This window comes from Panulirus ornatus, chromosome 51 (assembly GCF_036320965.1).
Source record: "Panulirus ornatus isolate Po-2019 chromosome 51, ASM3632096v1, whole genome shotgun sequence".
NCBI classification, from domain to species: Eukaryota; Metazoa; Arthropoda; class Malacostraca; order Decapoda; family Palinuridae; genus Panulirus; species Panulirus ornatus.
Genome location: NC_092274.1, coordinates 6,149,148 through 6,166,941, shown reverse-complemented (window position 1 = coordinate 6,166,941; position 17,794 = coordinate 6,149,148). Strand labels below are relative to the sequence as shown.

The 17,794-nt window shown below is 39.6% G+C and overlaps 1 protein-coding gene across 2 annotated transcripts in view; it reads right to left on the bottom strand.

Moving 5' to 3' along the window:
* Nucleotides 1–5,528: 5,528 nt before the first annotated feature.
* The window catches only part of LOC139764900 (RING finger protein 141-like), a 28,365-nt gene continuing 16,099 nt past the window's right edge, over nucleotides 5,529–17,794 (bottom strand). The window contains exons 5-6 of one of the 2 annotated variants that reach the window (XM_071691962.1): nucleotides 17,484–17,793; nucleotides 5,529–6,796 (exon numbers count right to left, since the gene is read on the bottom strand). In XM_071691962.1, coding sequence (XP_071548063.1) covers nucleotides 6,637–6,796; nucleotides 17,484–17,793 — 470 coding nt within the window. In that variant the 3' untranslated portion in view covers nucleotides 5,529–6,636. The remainder of the gene's footprint in view (nucleotides 6,797–17,483; nucleotide 17,794) is intronic. The other variant, XM_071691963.1, reaches the window with a different exon arrangement.

Below are 17,794 nucleotides of genomic sequence, written 5' to 3'. Positions count from 1 at the left end.
AAGAGAAAAGAAGTAGCAAAAGCTTCGCAGAAAATGAAAGCCAGCAAGGCAGTGGGTTTGAAAGGTATTGCAGTAGATTTTATTAACAAAGAAAGTGCTGTTGATTGGTTGGTAAAGATATTCAATGTATGTATGGATCATGAAATGCCTGAGGATTGGCAGAATGCATGCATAGTGCCATTGCACAAAGGCAAATGGGATAAAGGTGAGTGTTCAAACTACAGAGGCATAAGTTTGTTGAGTAATCCTGGGAAATTATATGGGAGGGTATTGATTGAGAGGGTGAAGACATGTACAGAGCATCAAATTGGGGAAGAGCAGTAAGGTTTCAGATGTGGTAGAGGATATGTGGATCAGGTGTTTGCTTTGAAGAATGTGTGAGAAATACTTAGAAAAACACATGGACTTGTATATAGCATTTATGGATCTGGAAAAGGTATATGATAGGGCTGATAGAGATGCTTTGCGGAAGGTCTTTATAGTATATGGTGAGGGAGGTAAGTTGCTAAAAGCAGTAGAAAGTTTTTACCAAAGATGTAAGGCATGTGTACAAGTAGGAAGAGATAAGTGATTGGTTCCCAATGAATGCTGGTCTGCGGCAGGAGAGTGTGATGTCCCCGTGGTTGTTTAATTTATTTATGGATGGGATGGTTATGGAGGTAAATGCAAGAGTTTTGGAGAGAGGGGCAAGTATACAATCAGTTGGAGATAAAAGGGCATGGGAATGAGTCAGTCGTTGTTCACCGAAGATACAGCTGCAGAAGTTGATGACTGAGTTTGGAAAAGTACGTGAAAGGAGAAAGAAGAGAGTAAATGTGAATAAGAGCAAGGTTATTAGGTTCAGTAGGGTTGAGGGACAAGTTAATTGGGATGCAAGTTTGAATGAAGAAAAATTAGAAGTGAAATGTTTTAGATATCTACGAGTGGGCTTAGCAGCAAATGGAACCTTGGAAGCGGAAGTGAGTCACTGGGTGGGGGAGGGGCGAATGTTTTAGAAGCAATGAAAAATGTGTGGAGGGAGAGAAAGTTATCTCAGAGAGCAAAAATGGGTCTGTTTTAGGGAGTAGTAGTTCCAACAATGTTATATGGTTGCGAGGCACGGGATATAAATGGGGTTGTGCAGAGGAGGATAGATGTGTTGGAAAAGAAATGCTTGAGGACAATATGTGGTGGGAGGTGGTTTGATCAAGTAAGTAATGAAAGGGTGAGAGAGATATGTAGAAATGAAGAGTGTGTGGTTGAGAGCAGAGGAGGGATGGTTGAAATGGTATGGAGTTATGGAGAGAATGAGTGAGGAAAGATTGACAAAGAGGATATAAGTGTCAGAGGTAGAGGGAACAGAGAGAAGCGGGACACCAAATTGGAGGAGGAAGGATGGAGTGAAAAAGACTATAAACGATCAGGGCCTGAGCATATAGGAGGGTGAGAGGTGTGCAAGGAATAAGAGTGAATTGGAACAATGTGGTATACCAAGGTCGACATGCTGTCAACAGACTGAACCAGGGCATGTGAAACGTCTGGGGTAAACAATGGAAAGGGTTAAGGGGCCTGGATGTGGATAGGGAGCTGTGGTTTTGGTGCACTACACATGACAGCTAGAGACTGAGTGTGAACAAATGTGGCATTTTTTGTCAGTTTTCCTGATGCTACCTCGCTGAAGCAGGGGGTAGGGATGCTGTTTCCAGTGGGCAAGGCAGTGCCAGGAATGGATGAAAGCAAGTATGAATATGTACATATGTATATGTCTGTGTATGTAGATATGTATACGTACGTATATGTGCATTTATGGGCATTTAGGTATATATGTGTGTATATGAGTGGTGGGCTATTCTTCATCTGTTTCCTGGTGCTACATCTCTCTTACCCTTTCATTACTTAATCAAACCACTATAATGTCCTCAGACATTTGATTTCCATCACATCCACCCTCCTCTGCACAACCCTATCTATAGCCCATGCCTTGCAACCATATAATATTCTTGGAACTACTATTCCCTCAAACATACACATCTTTGCCCACCAAGATAACATTCTCTCATTCTACACATTCTTCTCGCTCCCAAAGCCTTTGCCCCCTCCCCCACCCTATGACTCGCTTATGCTTCCATGATTGTTGATTGGTTGGTAAGGATATTCAGTGTATCTATGGATCATGGTGAAGTGCCTGAGGAGTGGAGGAGTGCATGTATTTTGCCACTGTATAAAGGCAAAGGGGATAAAGGTGAGTGTTGAAACTACAGAGGCATAAGTTTGTTTAGTATACCTGGAAACTTTAAGGGAGGGTATTGATTGAGAGGGTGAACGCATGTACAGAGCATCAGATCAGGGAGGTGCAATGCAGTTTCAGAAGCAGTAAAGGATGAGAGGCTCTGATGTATGCTTTACAGAATGTATGTGAGAAATATTTAGCAATACAGATGGATTTATATGTGGCATTTATGGATCTGGAGAAGGCAAAAAAAAGTAGGGTACAATTGAAATGCTTTGTGAAGATCTAAAGAATATATGGCATGGGAAGTAAGTTGCTAGAAGCAGTGAGATTTTATGAAGGGTGTAAGGTGTATGAGCAAGTACGAAGATTAGTTCTCACTGAAGGTTGGTCTACAGCAAGGGTGTGTAATGTCACCATAGTGCAAGAGTTTTGGAGAGAGGGGTGAGTATGCAGTCTACTGGGGGTGAGAGGGCCTCAAAATTGAGTCAGCTGTTGTTTGACAATGATAAAGTATTGGTGGCCAATTCGAGAGAGAAACTGTAAAAGTTGGTGACCCAGTTTGGAAGTGTGTGCAAGGAGAAACTTTAGAGCAAATGTGGCTAAAAGCAAGGTTATTAGGTACAGCAGGGATGAAGGACAAATCAGTTAGGATGTAAGTGGGAATGGAGAAAATTGAAGGAAGTGATGTCTTTTAGATATCTGGGAGTGAACTTGGCAGCAGATGAAACCATGAAATCAGAAGCGAGTCATAGGTTGGGGGAGAGGGTGAAGGTTCTGGAAGCAATAAAGAATGTGTGGAAAGAGAAAACGTTATCTCGAAGCAAAAATGGGTATGTTTGAAGGAATAGTAGTTCCAACAATATCATATGGTTGTGAAACATGAGATATTGACAGGCTTGTGCAGAGGAAAGTGGATTTGTTGGAAATGAAATGTGGTCAACATGTGGTGTGAGGTGGTTTGATCGAGTAAGTAATGAAAGGGTAAGAGAAAGGTGTGGTAATAAAAAGAATGTGGTTGAGAGCAGAGGATGTGTTGAAATGGTCTGGACATATGGAGAGAATGTGCAAAGAAAGGTCGACAAAAAGAATATAAGTGTCTGAAGTGGATGCAACAAGGAGAACCGAGAGACCAAACTGGAGGTGGGAAGAAAGAGTAAAAGTCATTCTGGAGGATTGGAGCCTAAAATTACAAAGGGGTGAAAGGCATGCACAGAATAGGGTGAATTGGAACAATATGGTATATTGGGGTCAATGTGCCAATGGTGGACTGAATCAAGGCAGGCAAAATATCCAGGGTAAACCATGGAAAGGTCTGTGGGGGTCTAGATAGGGAGCTGTGGTTTCATTGCATTATACATGACAGCTAGGGAATGACTGAGTGTATGTGGCCTTTCTTTGCCCATTTCCTGGTGTTACCTCGCTGATGCTGGAAGTGGCAATGCTGTTTCCTGTGGGGCAGGGTGGCGCCAGGAATGCACGAGGGCAAGTAAGTATGAATATGTACATGTGTATATATGTATGAGTATTCTTAATACCTTCCACAAAGCATCTCTATCAAAACTATCATGTGCCTTCTCCAGATCCATAAATGATGATACATACAAATCCATCTTTTTCTAAGTATTTCTCACACACATTCTCCAAAGCAAGCACCTGATCCACACATCCTCTACTACTTCTGAAACCCCACTGCTCCTTCCCAGTCTGATGCTTTGTACATGCCTTCACCCTCTCAATCAATACCTCCCATATAACTTTCTAGGTATACTCAAAATCCTTGTGCCTCTACTTTGAACACTACCTTTTTCCCTTCTGCCTTTGTATAATGGCACTATACATGCATTCTGCTAATTCTCAGGCACTTCACCATGATCTATATATACACAATACCCTTACCAAACAACAACACATTCACCCCCCCCTCACTTCTTGTAATAAATTCAACTGCAATACCATTCACTCCTGCTGCCTTTCTGGATTTTGTCTTCCACAAATCATTCACCACCTCTCCTCTCTTCACCAAACCACCCTCCCTGACTCTCACTTTATATACCACCCTAACCAAAACACTTTACATCTGCCAATCTATTATCAAACTGCACTTACTACCACACCTTGCAAATACACATGATCAATAAACCTCGCACCACATTATCCTTAGGCATTCCATTTCCAATACATCTACCTTCTGTTTTTCAGATTCAGGCCCAAGACTAATATCCATACACAACCATAGGGACCACTATACTTTCAAACATACCATTCTTTGCCCTAACAGAGAATTAAAAGCATCTAATACCTTACTGTAGACCTCCCCTCTTTCTAAACCCCTTGCATTCACCTCCCACGCAACCCTATCCATAACCTGATTAAACAGCCAAGTAGCCATTATACATCCTTGATACAGACCCATCTTTACTAGGAACCACTTAGCATCCTCCCATCTAACTTGTATACATACCTTACTCTGCAGTTAAAACAGGACTATTAGTCAACCCTATTATACATTTTCTTCACATTCATATATGCTAATTAAGATTCACTCTCTTTTACTTAGGGCTGTATCTCTCGCACATACACTTCAAAGCATACACCTGGTCTACACATCCTCTACCTCTCTTCTGGCTACACTTTTCCTTCATAATCATATATGATGCAGATCCCACCACCCTCTCATATTCACATCTCAAACACCTGAACAGGTATAATCAACATATTTATTACTGTAATTCAGGCATTCATTTTTGTCGACCTTGCCTTCATATAAGAGAAATATACATGCACTCTGTCAATCCTAAAGCACCTTACCTTACAATAATCAAACATGAATAGTCTGACTAACAAATCAACAACAGGGTCACCACCTTTCTTAAGAAACTCAACTGCGATCCAATCCACCCAGGTTATTTTGCCACATTTCATCTTAGGCTTTCACTACCTCTTTTTCACCATACCATTCAAAAAGGCTATCTCACTCCCCATGCCACCTTGTCCTAAACACAATATACCTGCCATTCTATCATTTATCACATTCAGCTGTCCTTCATAATACTTCCTCTAATTTTCACTTTTTGTTTATTACCACTCCCCCATCAACTCCCCTTATCATTTCTATTGTTTATTCTCTTGTTCTTCTCACACTTTTACAAACAGGTAATTACATTTATCTCTATAATTAAAACTATCAAAAGGAAAAATTTTCACACGAATCTCCCTAGGCTTTACGCAGAAATCAGCATGTTACAGAAAGAGAAGATGATTACTACAGTACAATGACTTAACAACATGGGTTAATCTTTTTCATAAAACAGAGCCATTCTTATTGTCCTTTAATATATTGTGTGTTACCAATACAAGCCAGATATATGCATGAACAAGTTTGCATATCTTTACAATGGTCTAAGGACCTATTTCAGCATATTCTCTCAACTTATGCTCTACCTATATTCTAATTGTCTTTATTTATTATATTTAGCTAATTATAAAACTGGATGTCTAAAAAAAGGAATATCATAATATGATGGCTTACATCTGCATGCCCTTCTTTTAAAGGGGAGAGCAGCACCCTCCTGTGGGAGAAGAATATTAGCAAGTCAGAAAGAGTATAAGATGCTGGTGACAAGCACTGTGTATACCACCAACAATGGGGCACATTACTACCTCTATGCTTATAAAATTTTCCTTTATCCTTACCTCCAAACTTATCCATGAATCATACCCTATCACTTGATATAAAGATCATATATATTGCCCATAACTATTGCTAGTACAATTCAACTACTTTCGAATAAAAAATATTACCGGTAATACTTCTTTGGGTAAAGACTAATTGTATACATCATCCAAATGATGACTAAGATGTCAACCATATTTTGACAGTGTGAAAGTCAGTGTTATTAGCTGTTTCTATAAGAGTTGCTTCACTAAACACTTCATCAAACTATTTACTTTGACCTAGGGAATCCAGTTAACCACTGTGCCTGTAGCTGGTGATATCAATACTTATAACAGCAGGCATTAATGTTGTTCCAAACCAACTGCACTTCATCTCTTTCAAATAACGAAAGCCATCAACACAAAGAAAAGGTTGACATCTACTATTTTGAAACTGTGTTTCCATATATGTAATCAAGATTAATTTTAACCAATTCTAGAGAGGAAAAATGAAGGCAGAGAATAAAGACCTGGGTTCAGCAGCTTAATGACTTATCGAGATTCTCAACTTTCACTTATGCTTGTGGTTGACGGAGAGGACATTTGCAAGCACCTGGTATCTGTAACAACCCTCGCAACAGCAAAAACATAACATTCAACTGAACTCAAGAATGTAAGGCGATGTTTGTGAAACCAAATGCCTAAAGCAAACTTTGCCTGAAAGATCCTTCTCTAAATGTAGGAGGTGACTCTTTGGTTGTCTTTGGTTTTTATACTGGGCTTCGAGCTTCATCCCCAGCCAAGCCAATTAATGTTTTGCGAATTTCCTCATTGACCTGATCGTTGTCAGGAACCTCAGACAGCACCCAGGTATCATCAGTGCTCTTCAGGGATTCTCTGCAAACAGGACATGTCTTGTCTACCACAGTCCTGGGGAAGGATAAACAATGAGGGTATAAATATGTGTGATCCTTAACTTTAGCAATATCATACAGTTTAGGTTTCAGTTAAAAATGCAAGTACTACTATGGATAACAGGAAATGTCCATTTTTCCAATCAAAAGTTATTTGTCACATTCAGGCTGCAGCACTATTAACTGTTTGTCACAAACTCCTCAACTCCAAACTGTCCTTTTTAGATTTCTATGTTCTCTCTCATATTTTCAATAAATATTTCTTCTTGATACACTACTTCTACTTCTCTTGTGTGTACTTAACTGGAAACAAATACTCTTACAAGTATGCTTGTTATATCAATAAATTCTTAATTCAATGGGGTGGTTAGGGAGGTAAATGCAGGTTTTGGAAAGAGGGGTGAGTATGCAAGGCAAGCAAGTATGAATATGCAAACGTGTATATATGTATGTGTGTGCAGACCAGAAGTTTTCCCTTTAGTAGGTAACAGGAAAAGTTCTAAAGGATTACTGGACAACATAGTACTCCTGACCCTGACCTATTAAGCTGAAACATGGACAAGGAATGAGTCACTGTGGTCAAGAATCTAGGCTGTGGAAATGAACTAGATGGAATGAAGAAATGGGGGATGTACGAGAGATTTGGTATGGTAGAGAATGCAAAGGTGGTTTGGAAAAAATGCAATCTAAGAGTTTACAAAAAGAATGTATACTCATATGATTAAAGGAGTTGGTCTAAGAAGACCACCACCCGTGACATACGGAAATAGAGTAGAAGAGGGAGGAAAAGAAATGGTGGGAGAATGCATGGAATGGTGTATACAAGGGAGGCATGCAAGGACACATAAAAAAAGAAGACTATTTTGCTGTGACCATCACCTTAATGGGAGTTCCCCTGCAGGAACAGGTGTCAGAGATACAGAAAGATAGATTTCAAAGAATAAAGTAGGCAAGAGAAAGCAATAAAAAGCAAAAGAAACTGGAAAATAGCAATATTTGAAGAATAGTGTGAATCTGAGGATATGTTCAACACCTTTAATAGTGATGCAGCTTAAATGTGGCCTGCCTAATGGACCAACATGCATATTACTTCATACCAGCCTTATCAAAAATACCCATCCTAAAGGACTGACAATATTTGATGTTAAAATGAAAATACTAAAGCTAAGCAAATGTACTCAATATCAAAAAATGTACCTTAAGACACCAAACCCTATTCAGATCATTAGCTTCTAAATTTCAAAGTTTTGAATAAAGTTTAATGGTACTGGCTATAGACCACTAAGCTAACGTTCAATTAATGAAAGCAATGCTTGAATAGAAAAATATATATACTTATGAAAAACAAAATCTAATCAAATCATCTGCTTACTGAAATGACTAAATATCAACATTTCTAGATATGAAGTATACATATTTGCCTCAAATATACTAACAACATCTATATGAAAAAGCTACAAATTACATAATGGAATTAAAGGGTAAATATATAAACTACCAAAGTTATCAAACTGTAAACAAACATGCAGTATTGCAGTTAATGTGTAAAAATTGAAGACGAGTGCAGGACTGACTATATACAGATGTGTTAATAAAGAAAGATAATAAAAAGTTCTGAACTCTACCAGCTACACTCAAAAGCTCATATCATTCAGTAGCTAGCCCAAAGGGTGAAATAAAAATCAGAAAAAAAGTGTAAGCGCCCTGCACTCTCCACACACACAACACAAACAAACATCACAACACGATTGGTCATGCAATTCCAACGGGTGGACGTGGCTGGCTTCCTGTGAGAAGGGACTCCTGGAGTAGGAATTAACTATGAGCAAATATGTTTTTTTTTCATACATAATTGCTATATCCTGCATGAGTGAGGTAATGTTGACAATTCACTGTGTAACAAATTTTTATTATTTTTGTTCCTGGGTAATAAGCGTCATTTTCTAATTGATCATGTCTTAAAAGTAAAGAAAATGGCTATTATTCCATGAAAGTTTGCTTTTGTGATCAGGACATATTTTGAAATTACCTATTTTTCAGAACATTCCAGATAGATTCAGTCTTGAGTAGCTGATATAGAACTTTCCAGTAATATAAATGTAGTATAAATAAAATACAGCCTTAAGCCAACCAGTTCAGTTTAAATCTAGCTGCACATACATACATTTTTGATATGGCATCTAGAGGCTGCAAGCATCTGGTAGACACATTTTGCTGTGTCTGTGGCCAATCTATCAAAATGAGCTAAAAAAGTAATCTGTGGCAGTATCTGCTATGATGTGTGAGGCCTACAAAAAAAAAAAAAAAAAAAAAAAAAAAAAAAAAAAAAAAAAATCTGGAAGGTAAGATAGACAACTGTTCCTCATTTGGATGGCAGAATCTTATGAAATTTTAAGAATTCATAAAATCTAAAAATCTTTAAATTCTAAATTTCTAAAAAAATTTCAAAGTTACGGAAATAAAATATCATAATAGGGAATATGTTCAGAGAATCTCTTGTACATTTAACATGGAGGGCGACTGGGGGGGGAGGGAGAGGGTGGCTGGAAATCCTCCCCTTTCTTGTTTTTTTTTAATTTTCCAAGGGAAGGAACGGAGAAGGGGGTCAGGTGGGGATGTTCCCTCTGGGGCCCAGTTCTCTGTTCTTAACACTACCTCGCTAACGCGGGAAATGGCAAATAGTATGAAAAAAAAAAAAAAAAATTGTAAATATAATTTTTTTCATAATCACAATTTTATAGTTTTTTATTTTTGCAGGATGATCCACAGGGGAAGAGTCATGAAGTTCATATTCCAAGGATTTAGCAGGAACCCACAGACCACACAGGCAATTGCTATGTCTGCAAGATGGACCCTTCCAAACATTGGATTGGCAAGAATGCACCTGCTATCATATATCCAGACCTTCACTGCACATAAAACTAGGCCTTATGAGACAATTTGTCACAGCCCTAGATAAGGAGGTAGCAGCCTTCAAGTACTTTCAAGACTTCTTCCCTAAGCTGTCTGAGGCAAAGGTCAAATCTGGTGTCTTTGTCGGACCTCAAATAAGATTCTAGAGTGCAAGGAATTCCCAAAGAAACTCACTAGGAAGGAGAATACAGCTTGGTACAGCTTTGTCATAGTGGTTTGTGGCTTCCTGGGCAATCAAAGGCCGAAAACTAAGTGAAGCTGGTCGAGACTAAGGTGAAGAACTATGGCAAAATGAGCTGCAGGATGCCCCTCAAGGTCCATATCCTTGATGCTCATCTTGATAAATTCAAGAGAACATGGGAGCATATTCTGAGGAGCAAGGCAAGTGCTTCTGGCAGGATGTAATGAACTGAACACTGCTACCAAGGAATATATAACAAGAATATGATGGGAGATTATACTTGGGGTCTGATTTGTGAAAGTGTTCTACAGTAAATTTGTAAATCTCAAAATCTACTCGCTTCTAAATCTTTTGTGATCACTTTTGTTTAACATTAGTGTAAATACACATTAATTTTGGATCATATGTTGTTTTTCCCGACTTCATGCGAATAAAAATGTGCAAATTTGCCAACAGTCCAATTCAAAATAGGTAAATTAAAAAGTATCACTGTCCTGGTCACAAAGTTTGAAGGGAATGACATCCTTTTTCTCTACTTACGCATAAGAAATCAGGAAATAACACTTACTACCAAAGAACAAAAATTGTGTTACACAGTATGCAAATGAACTTCATGGGAAAAAAGATTCTCATTAAGCATTTTCCTCTGTTCTTTCTTTTCGAAAGTAATACATGAGGGGAAGATTTCCAGCCCCCAGTCCCACCCCTCCAAGTCACTTTCTACAACATGCAAGAGAAACATAGGCAGTATTCTTTCTCCCCTATCCCCACAGATAATTCTCATATATTTCATTTATATAAAGAGGAGGGTATTAAGAATATATGGTGTGGGAGGCAAGTTGTTAGAAGCAGTGAAAAGTTTTTATCGAGAATGTAAGGCATGTGTACGTGTAGGAAGAGAGGAAAGTGATTGGTTCTCAGTGAATGTAGGTTTGCAGCAGGGGTGTGTGATGTCTCCATGGTTGTTTAATTTGTTTATGGATGGGGTTGTTAGGGAGGTGAATGCAAGAGTTTTGGAAAGAGGGGCAAGTATGAAGTCTGTTGGGGATGAGAGAGCTTGGGAAGTGAGTCAGTTGTTGTTCGCTGATGATACAGCGCTGGTAGCTGATTCATGTGAGAAACTGCAGAAGCTGGTGACTGAGTTTGGTAAAGTGTGTGAAAGAAGAAAGTTAAGAGTAAATGTGAATAAGAGCAAGGTTATTAGGTACAGTAGGGTTGAGGGTCAAGTCAATTGGGAGGTAAGTTTGAATGGAGAAAAACTGGAGGAAGTAAAGTGTTTTAGATATCTGGGAGTGGATCTGGCAGCGGATGGAACCATGGAAGCGGAAGTGGATCATAGGGTGGGGGAGGGGGCGAAAATTCTGGAAGCCTTGAAGAATGTGTGGAAGTCGAGAACATTATCTCGGAAAGCAAAAATGGGTATGTTTGAAGGAATAGTGGTTCCAACAATGTTGTATGGTTGTGAGGCGTGGGCTATGGATAGAGTTGTGCGCAGGAGGATGGATGTGCTGGAAATGAGATGTTTGAGGACAATGTGTGGTGTGAGGTGGTTTGATCGAGTAAGTAACGTAAGGGTAAGAGAGATGTGTGGAAATAAAAAGAGCATGGTTGAGAGAGCAGAAGAGGGTGTTTTGAAATGGTTTGGGCACATGGAGAGAATGAGTGAGGAAAGATTGACCAAGAGGATATATGTGTCGGAGGTGGAGGGAACGAGAAGTGGGAGACCAAATTGGAGGTGGAAAGATGGAGTGAAAAAGATTTTGTGTGATCGGGGCCTGAACATGCAGGAGGGTGAAAGGAGGGCAAGGAATAGAGTGAATTGGATCGATGTGGTATACCGGGGTTGACGTGCTGTCAGTGGATTGAATCAGGGCATGTGAAGCATCTGGGGTAAACCATGGAAAGCTGTGTAGGTATGTATATTTGCGTGTGTGGACGTATGTATATACATGTGTATGGGGGTGGGTTGGGCCATTTCTTTCGTCTGTTTCCTTGCGCTACCTCGCAAACGCGAGAGACAGCGGGAAAAAAAAAAAAAAAAAAAAAAAAGAGGAGGGTGAAAGGCGTGCATGGGACAGAGTGAGTGGGAAAGATGTGGTGTACTGAGATTGATGTGTTGTCAACGGACTGATCCAGGGGATGTGAAATGTCTGGGGTAAACATGGTAAGATCCGTGGGGCCTGCATGTGAATAGGGAGCTGTGGTTTCAGTGTATTACACAACAGTAAGAGAACGACTGTGAGCAGAAATAGCTTTTCTGTCTGTTTCCTGGCTCTACCTTGCTGATACCAGAGACAGCAATCCGGTATGTGGGGGGAAAAAATGTATATCATATCTTTTTTCTTTTTCTTCATGCATATGCACTATTTCCTGTGGGATTGGGTGGTGTCAGGAATGGATGAAGGCAAGGAAGTATGAATATGTACATGAATTCCTATGAGTCCACGGGGAAAATGAAACACGAAAAGTTCCCAAGTGCACTTTCGTGTAATAATCACATCATCAGGGGAGACACAAGAGAGAAATATAACAGTCAGTTGATATACATCGAAGAGACGATGCTAGGACGCCATTTGGTAAACATGTGATTGTCCAAAACATGTACATGAATATATATGTTTGTGTGTGTGTGTGTGTATGCATATGTATATATATGTCTATATCTATCCATATCTCTAATACCCATTCCCTCCAGAAACTTCCATCAAGGGGTGGCTGCAGCAAAAGTGTCTCCATTTATCCCTGTCCTTACATGCCTCCCTTGCATGCCATTCAATGCATTCTTCCCCTATTTCTCTCCCTCCAGTATTGCTCCACCCTATTTGCCCATGTCACAGATGGTCTTCCACTCACACCAGCCCCTTTAACTGTGCTATCACACACACTACTTGTAAAGTCCCAGTCTTGCATCCTTTCCACATGCCCAAGCCACCTCAAAACACAAGTTTTATTCATTCTACCACTCCACAATTCACTCCCTTTGTATTTCCTGTCATACCACATCTCTCATACACCGTTCTATTTCTTTCTTCATTCCATCTAGTCACATTACATGCTATTCTCAAATAGCTCATTTCCACAGCCTAGATGTATGTATGTATACACATCCATATACTTTTTCTTTTTCTTTCAAGCTATTCGCCATTTCCCGCATTAGCGAGGTAGCGTTAAGAACAGAGGACTGGGCCCCTGAGGGAATATTCTCACCTGGCCCCCTTCTCTGTTCCTTCTTTTGGAAAATCAAAAAAAAAAATACAAGAGGGGGGGGGGATTTCCAGCCCCCCACTCCCTCCCATTTTAGTCGCCTTCTACAACACGCAGGGAATACGTGGGAAGTATTCTTTCTCCCCTATCCCCAGTGATAAAATATATATATATTTTTCTTTCTTTCAAACTATTCGCCATTTCCCGCATTAGCGAGGTAGCGTTAAGAACAGAGGAGTGGGCCTTTGAGGGAATACCCTCACCTGGCCCAATTCTCTGTTCCTTCTTTGCCTGCCTTCATTCATTCCCAGCCCTACAGGAAACATCACTATCCCTCTGTGTTAGAGAGGTAGTGCCAAGAAAACAGACAAAAAAGGCCACATTCGTTCATCCTCAGTCTCTTGCTGTCACATGTAATGCACCAAAACCACAGCTCCCTATCCACATCTAGGCCCCACAGACCTTTCCATGGTTTACCCCAGACATTTCAAGTGCCCTGGTTCAGTCTAATAATAGCACATCAATCTTAGTATACTATGTCGTTCCAATTCACTCTATTCCTTGCAATACTCTCACCCTCCTGCATGTTCAGGCCCCGATCACTCAAAATCTTTTTCACTCCAACCTTCCACCTCCAATTTGGTCTCACACTTCTTGTTCCCTCCGCCTCTGACACACATATCCTCTTTATCAACCATTCCTCACTCATTCTCTCCATTGTCCAAACCATTTCAACACACCCTCATCTGCTCTCTCAACCACACACTCCCTGGATGTTGTAAGAGGCGGCTAAAAGGGGAGGAGCAGGGGGCTGGAAATCCTTCCCTCCAGTTTTTACTTTTCCAAAAGGGGGAACAGATAAGGGGGCCAAGTGAGGATTTTCCCTTTTAGGCTCAGTCCTCTGTTCTTAACGCTACCTCGCTAATGCGGGAAATGGCAAATGTGTGAGAGAAATCTCTCCCTTTCATTACTTACTCAATCAAACCACCTCACAGCACATACTGTCCTCAAACATTTCATGTTCAACACAGCCAGCATCCTCTGCACAACTCTATTCATAACCCTTGCCTTTCAACCATAAAATATTGTTGGAGCTACTATTCCTTCAAATATACCCATTTTTGCTCTCTAAGATAAAATTCTCTCTTTTCACATTCTTCATTGCTCCCAGAACCTTCACCCCCTCCCCCACACTATGACTCACTTCCATGGTTCCATTCGCTACTTAGTCCACTCCCTGATATCTAAAACACTTCACTTCCTCCAATTTTTCTCCATTTGAACTCACATCCCAACTAATTTGTCCCTCGACTCTGCTGAACCAATTAACCTTGCACTTATTCACATTCACTCTCGACTTCCTCCTTTCACACACTTTTCCAAACTCAGTCACCAGTATCATCAGCAAACTGATTTAGTTCCCAGGCCCTTTCATCTCCAACAGACTGCATACTCGCCCTTCTCTCCAAAACTCTTGCATTTACCTCCCTAACCACCCAACCATAAACAACTTAAACAACCACAGGAACATCAGACACTCTATCGCAGATTGACATTCACTGGGAACCAATCATTCTCCTCTCTTCCTACTCATACACATGCCTTACACCCTTGATACAAATTTTACACAGTTTCAAGCAGCTTACCTCCCACATAATATACACTTAAGACCTTCCAAAAAGCATCTCTATCCACCCTGCCATATGCCTTCTCCAGATCCATAAATGCCACATACAAATCCATTTGTTTTTCTAAGTATTTCTCACACACATTCTTCAAAGCAAACACTTGATCAACACATACTCTACCACTTCTACAACCACACTGCTCCTCCCCAATCTGATGCTCTGTACATGCCTTCAACCTCTCAATCAATACTCTCCTATACAATTTTCCAGGAATACGCAACAAACTTATGCCTCAGTAGTTTGAACACTCACCTTTATCCCCTTTGCCTTTGTACAATGGTACTATACATTCATTCCACCAATCTTCAGGAACCATGATCCATGCACACATTGAATACCCCTATTAATCAATTGACAGCACAGTCACCCCCTTTCTTAATAAATTCAACTGTAATACCATCCAATACCACCACGTCACCAGATTTCATCTTCCACTAGGCTTTCAACACTTCTATCTTCATCAAACCACTCACCACTCAACCTGAATCTCTCACTTTGCACACCACTCGACCAAAACAAGCTTCATCTGCCACTCCATCATCAAAAACATTCAACAATCCCTCAAAATACTCACTCCACTACCTGTTATCAATTCCCCCTTCACCATTGTTACCATTTGTTCTCTTGTCTTACGCACGTTATTTACCTCACTCCAAAACATCTATTCTCCTTAAGGCTCAATGATACTCTCACCCTAACTCTCATTTGTCCTTTTTCAACCTTGCACTTTCCTCTTGCCGCCTTCTTTTATATATCTCCCAGTCATTTGCATTCCTTCTTTGTAAGTATCGACTAAACCTTGCTAATGCTAAAAACAGTGATCAAGGATGAAAAAATTTACGTACATTTCTTAATGCAATCTAAATATTCATTTAAGACTATCATAAACAAATGAGATCAACAACCTAAAGGTTCAAATATAAATGCAAAAACCGAGATATTAAGACTCAACAATAATCACTTATTACATCTGCATAATTATGATGCATATGCATATAGGTGTATATGTGGATGGACATCAGCAAAGCAACATGATCAATCTTCTGACGTTAACAAGAAGTCTGGGCAAAAATTACTAATACATAGAAATATAATTCATTTTAAAGAGTGCCGATTATTCTTTTGAGTCTGATAACACAGTGTTTCAAAAGGCTGGAATCACAAGCACAATTCTCAGTTGGTTCTTTTGCTCAACAAATGTTCATACTACACGTCATGATCATCTCATGCAAATCAAACATTTGCTAACATAAAGGTCATCGGTGAAATTCTCCTGTAATTCTGGACTTTAAAACAGCCTGTTTATCATGTAGTTACATGCATTAAAATTCTTTTAAAAACAAGCCTAAGGGGAACTTTTCTTACAAACATGAGCATAAGGATTAACACAAATGCCTTTCTGGGTCACCATAAGGCTTACACAGGTTTGATATCCAATCAGAGAGTGGAAAGGAAAGAGAAACTGTACATGCATAGAAAGATCACAGCTTCCTCCTACATATGTACTCCATTTCACTGACCTACCTAGTTACTGCACATCACTGAAGCTTTACACATGGAAAGGTCACCAAGCATAATCCTCCATTCCGCACTTATTTACCTGCTTCTAAAATAGCTTTCTTAAACTTATGTTAATTCTTTTTCTTATGTATCCTTATCTACATTCCTTTCATTCATATGCATTAACTCTTGTAATTCACTACTCAAGACCTTATATTCTAAACACAATACCCTTCATTCATCACAACTTTCAATAAGAATTAATTACTCCCAACATTTTCCTTTATTCTCATGAACCACTCTCCAATTATTTTTTCCCCACTGTGCTGCCCACATCTTTTCATACCCTTTTCTTGGTGTACAGAGCCGAGGTAGCCTCAATAAGTGCACTCTTTATGTGCCATATCATTCCAACTTTTGTTCCATTTCATCAATTTCCTCAGCTTCTCATTTCACTATTCATTTTTAAGTTTGATTTAAAATTTTATCCCTTATCTTCTTAAATTCACCCTTGCATTATCATCCAATATGTTGTATGATCTTAAAATGAAGAGCTAGTAAGTGAAAGTTCTGTATTTCTTCCAGTATAACATCCAAAATTCATTATCTCAATTCATTTCACTCATCCCTTCACACTCTAGAAAGGTCCAAGGAATATTCTCAGCTTCTCTGTACTACTATTAGTAAAATAATAAGTTTTTCTTTCAAATAGTACTATAAGAACTTAAACATAGTGACACACACACACAAAAAAAAAAAAATCCTTGGTAAGTAATAAATGACTGTGTGAGTGCTAGTGAGAAATAGAACAATCTTACTGTGTGTGTGTGCTGATGAGTATATACATACTAAAAAGACTTTACATAAATGTGTACAGGAGAGACATATAGAAGCCCAAGTTAATGTCAGTGTGTGCTGATGAGAGGAGGTATTTAACAATAGGTAAGTGCTGGTGAAAGACAAGACCATATAAATTAATTCTAGTGCCCTAAAGTTTAAAAATTAATGGCCAAGATGTTAATGGATTACTTCAAATTTCTGTAAACTTCTCTATTCATGTTCTTCAACTTTCAATCTCTCTCAATTAGTGTAAGCTACGACTAATGATCTACCTTGCCTCCCACGAGTCATAAAAATACCCCATATTTTGAGGCACTTCTATTGACATCATTTAGTAGAGCATGCAAAGCCAAGCAATATCACATTCTCTTGCTTACATTGAGTACACAAAGCTGGAGGAAGTACAATCTTGTGAGGAGGGCCTAGAATATTCCCACCATTGTTCTATGCAGGGGAGGCAGTACGCGTGGGCACATGGAAGTATCACATCTGGCCGACGCTCAAGACAGATGGTGCATTCCTCAAGGTTGGTGCCCCAGGTCCCTGAAGCAGCAGTGCTCTCCAGTCCATCACCTTGCATGGGGCTGGATGATGGTTCTGCAACTTCCTGCATACTTCCTAACACCATAGATGCAGCCATAGTAGGAGGGACTGGTTCACCACTGCTTCTTCCCTCTGAAGTGTCATC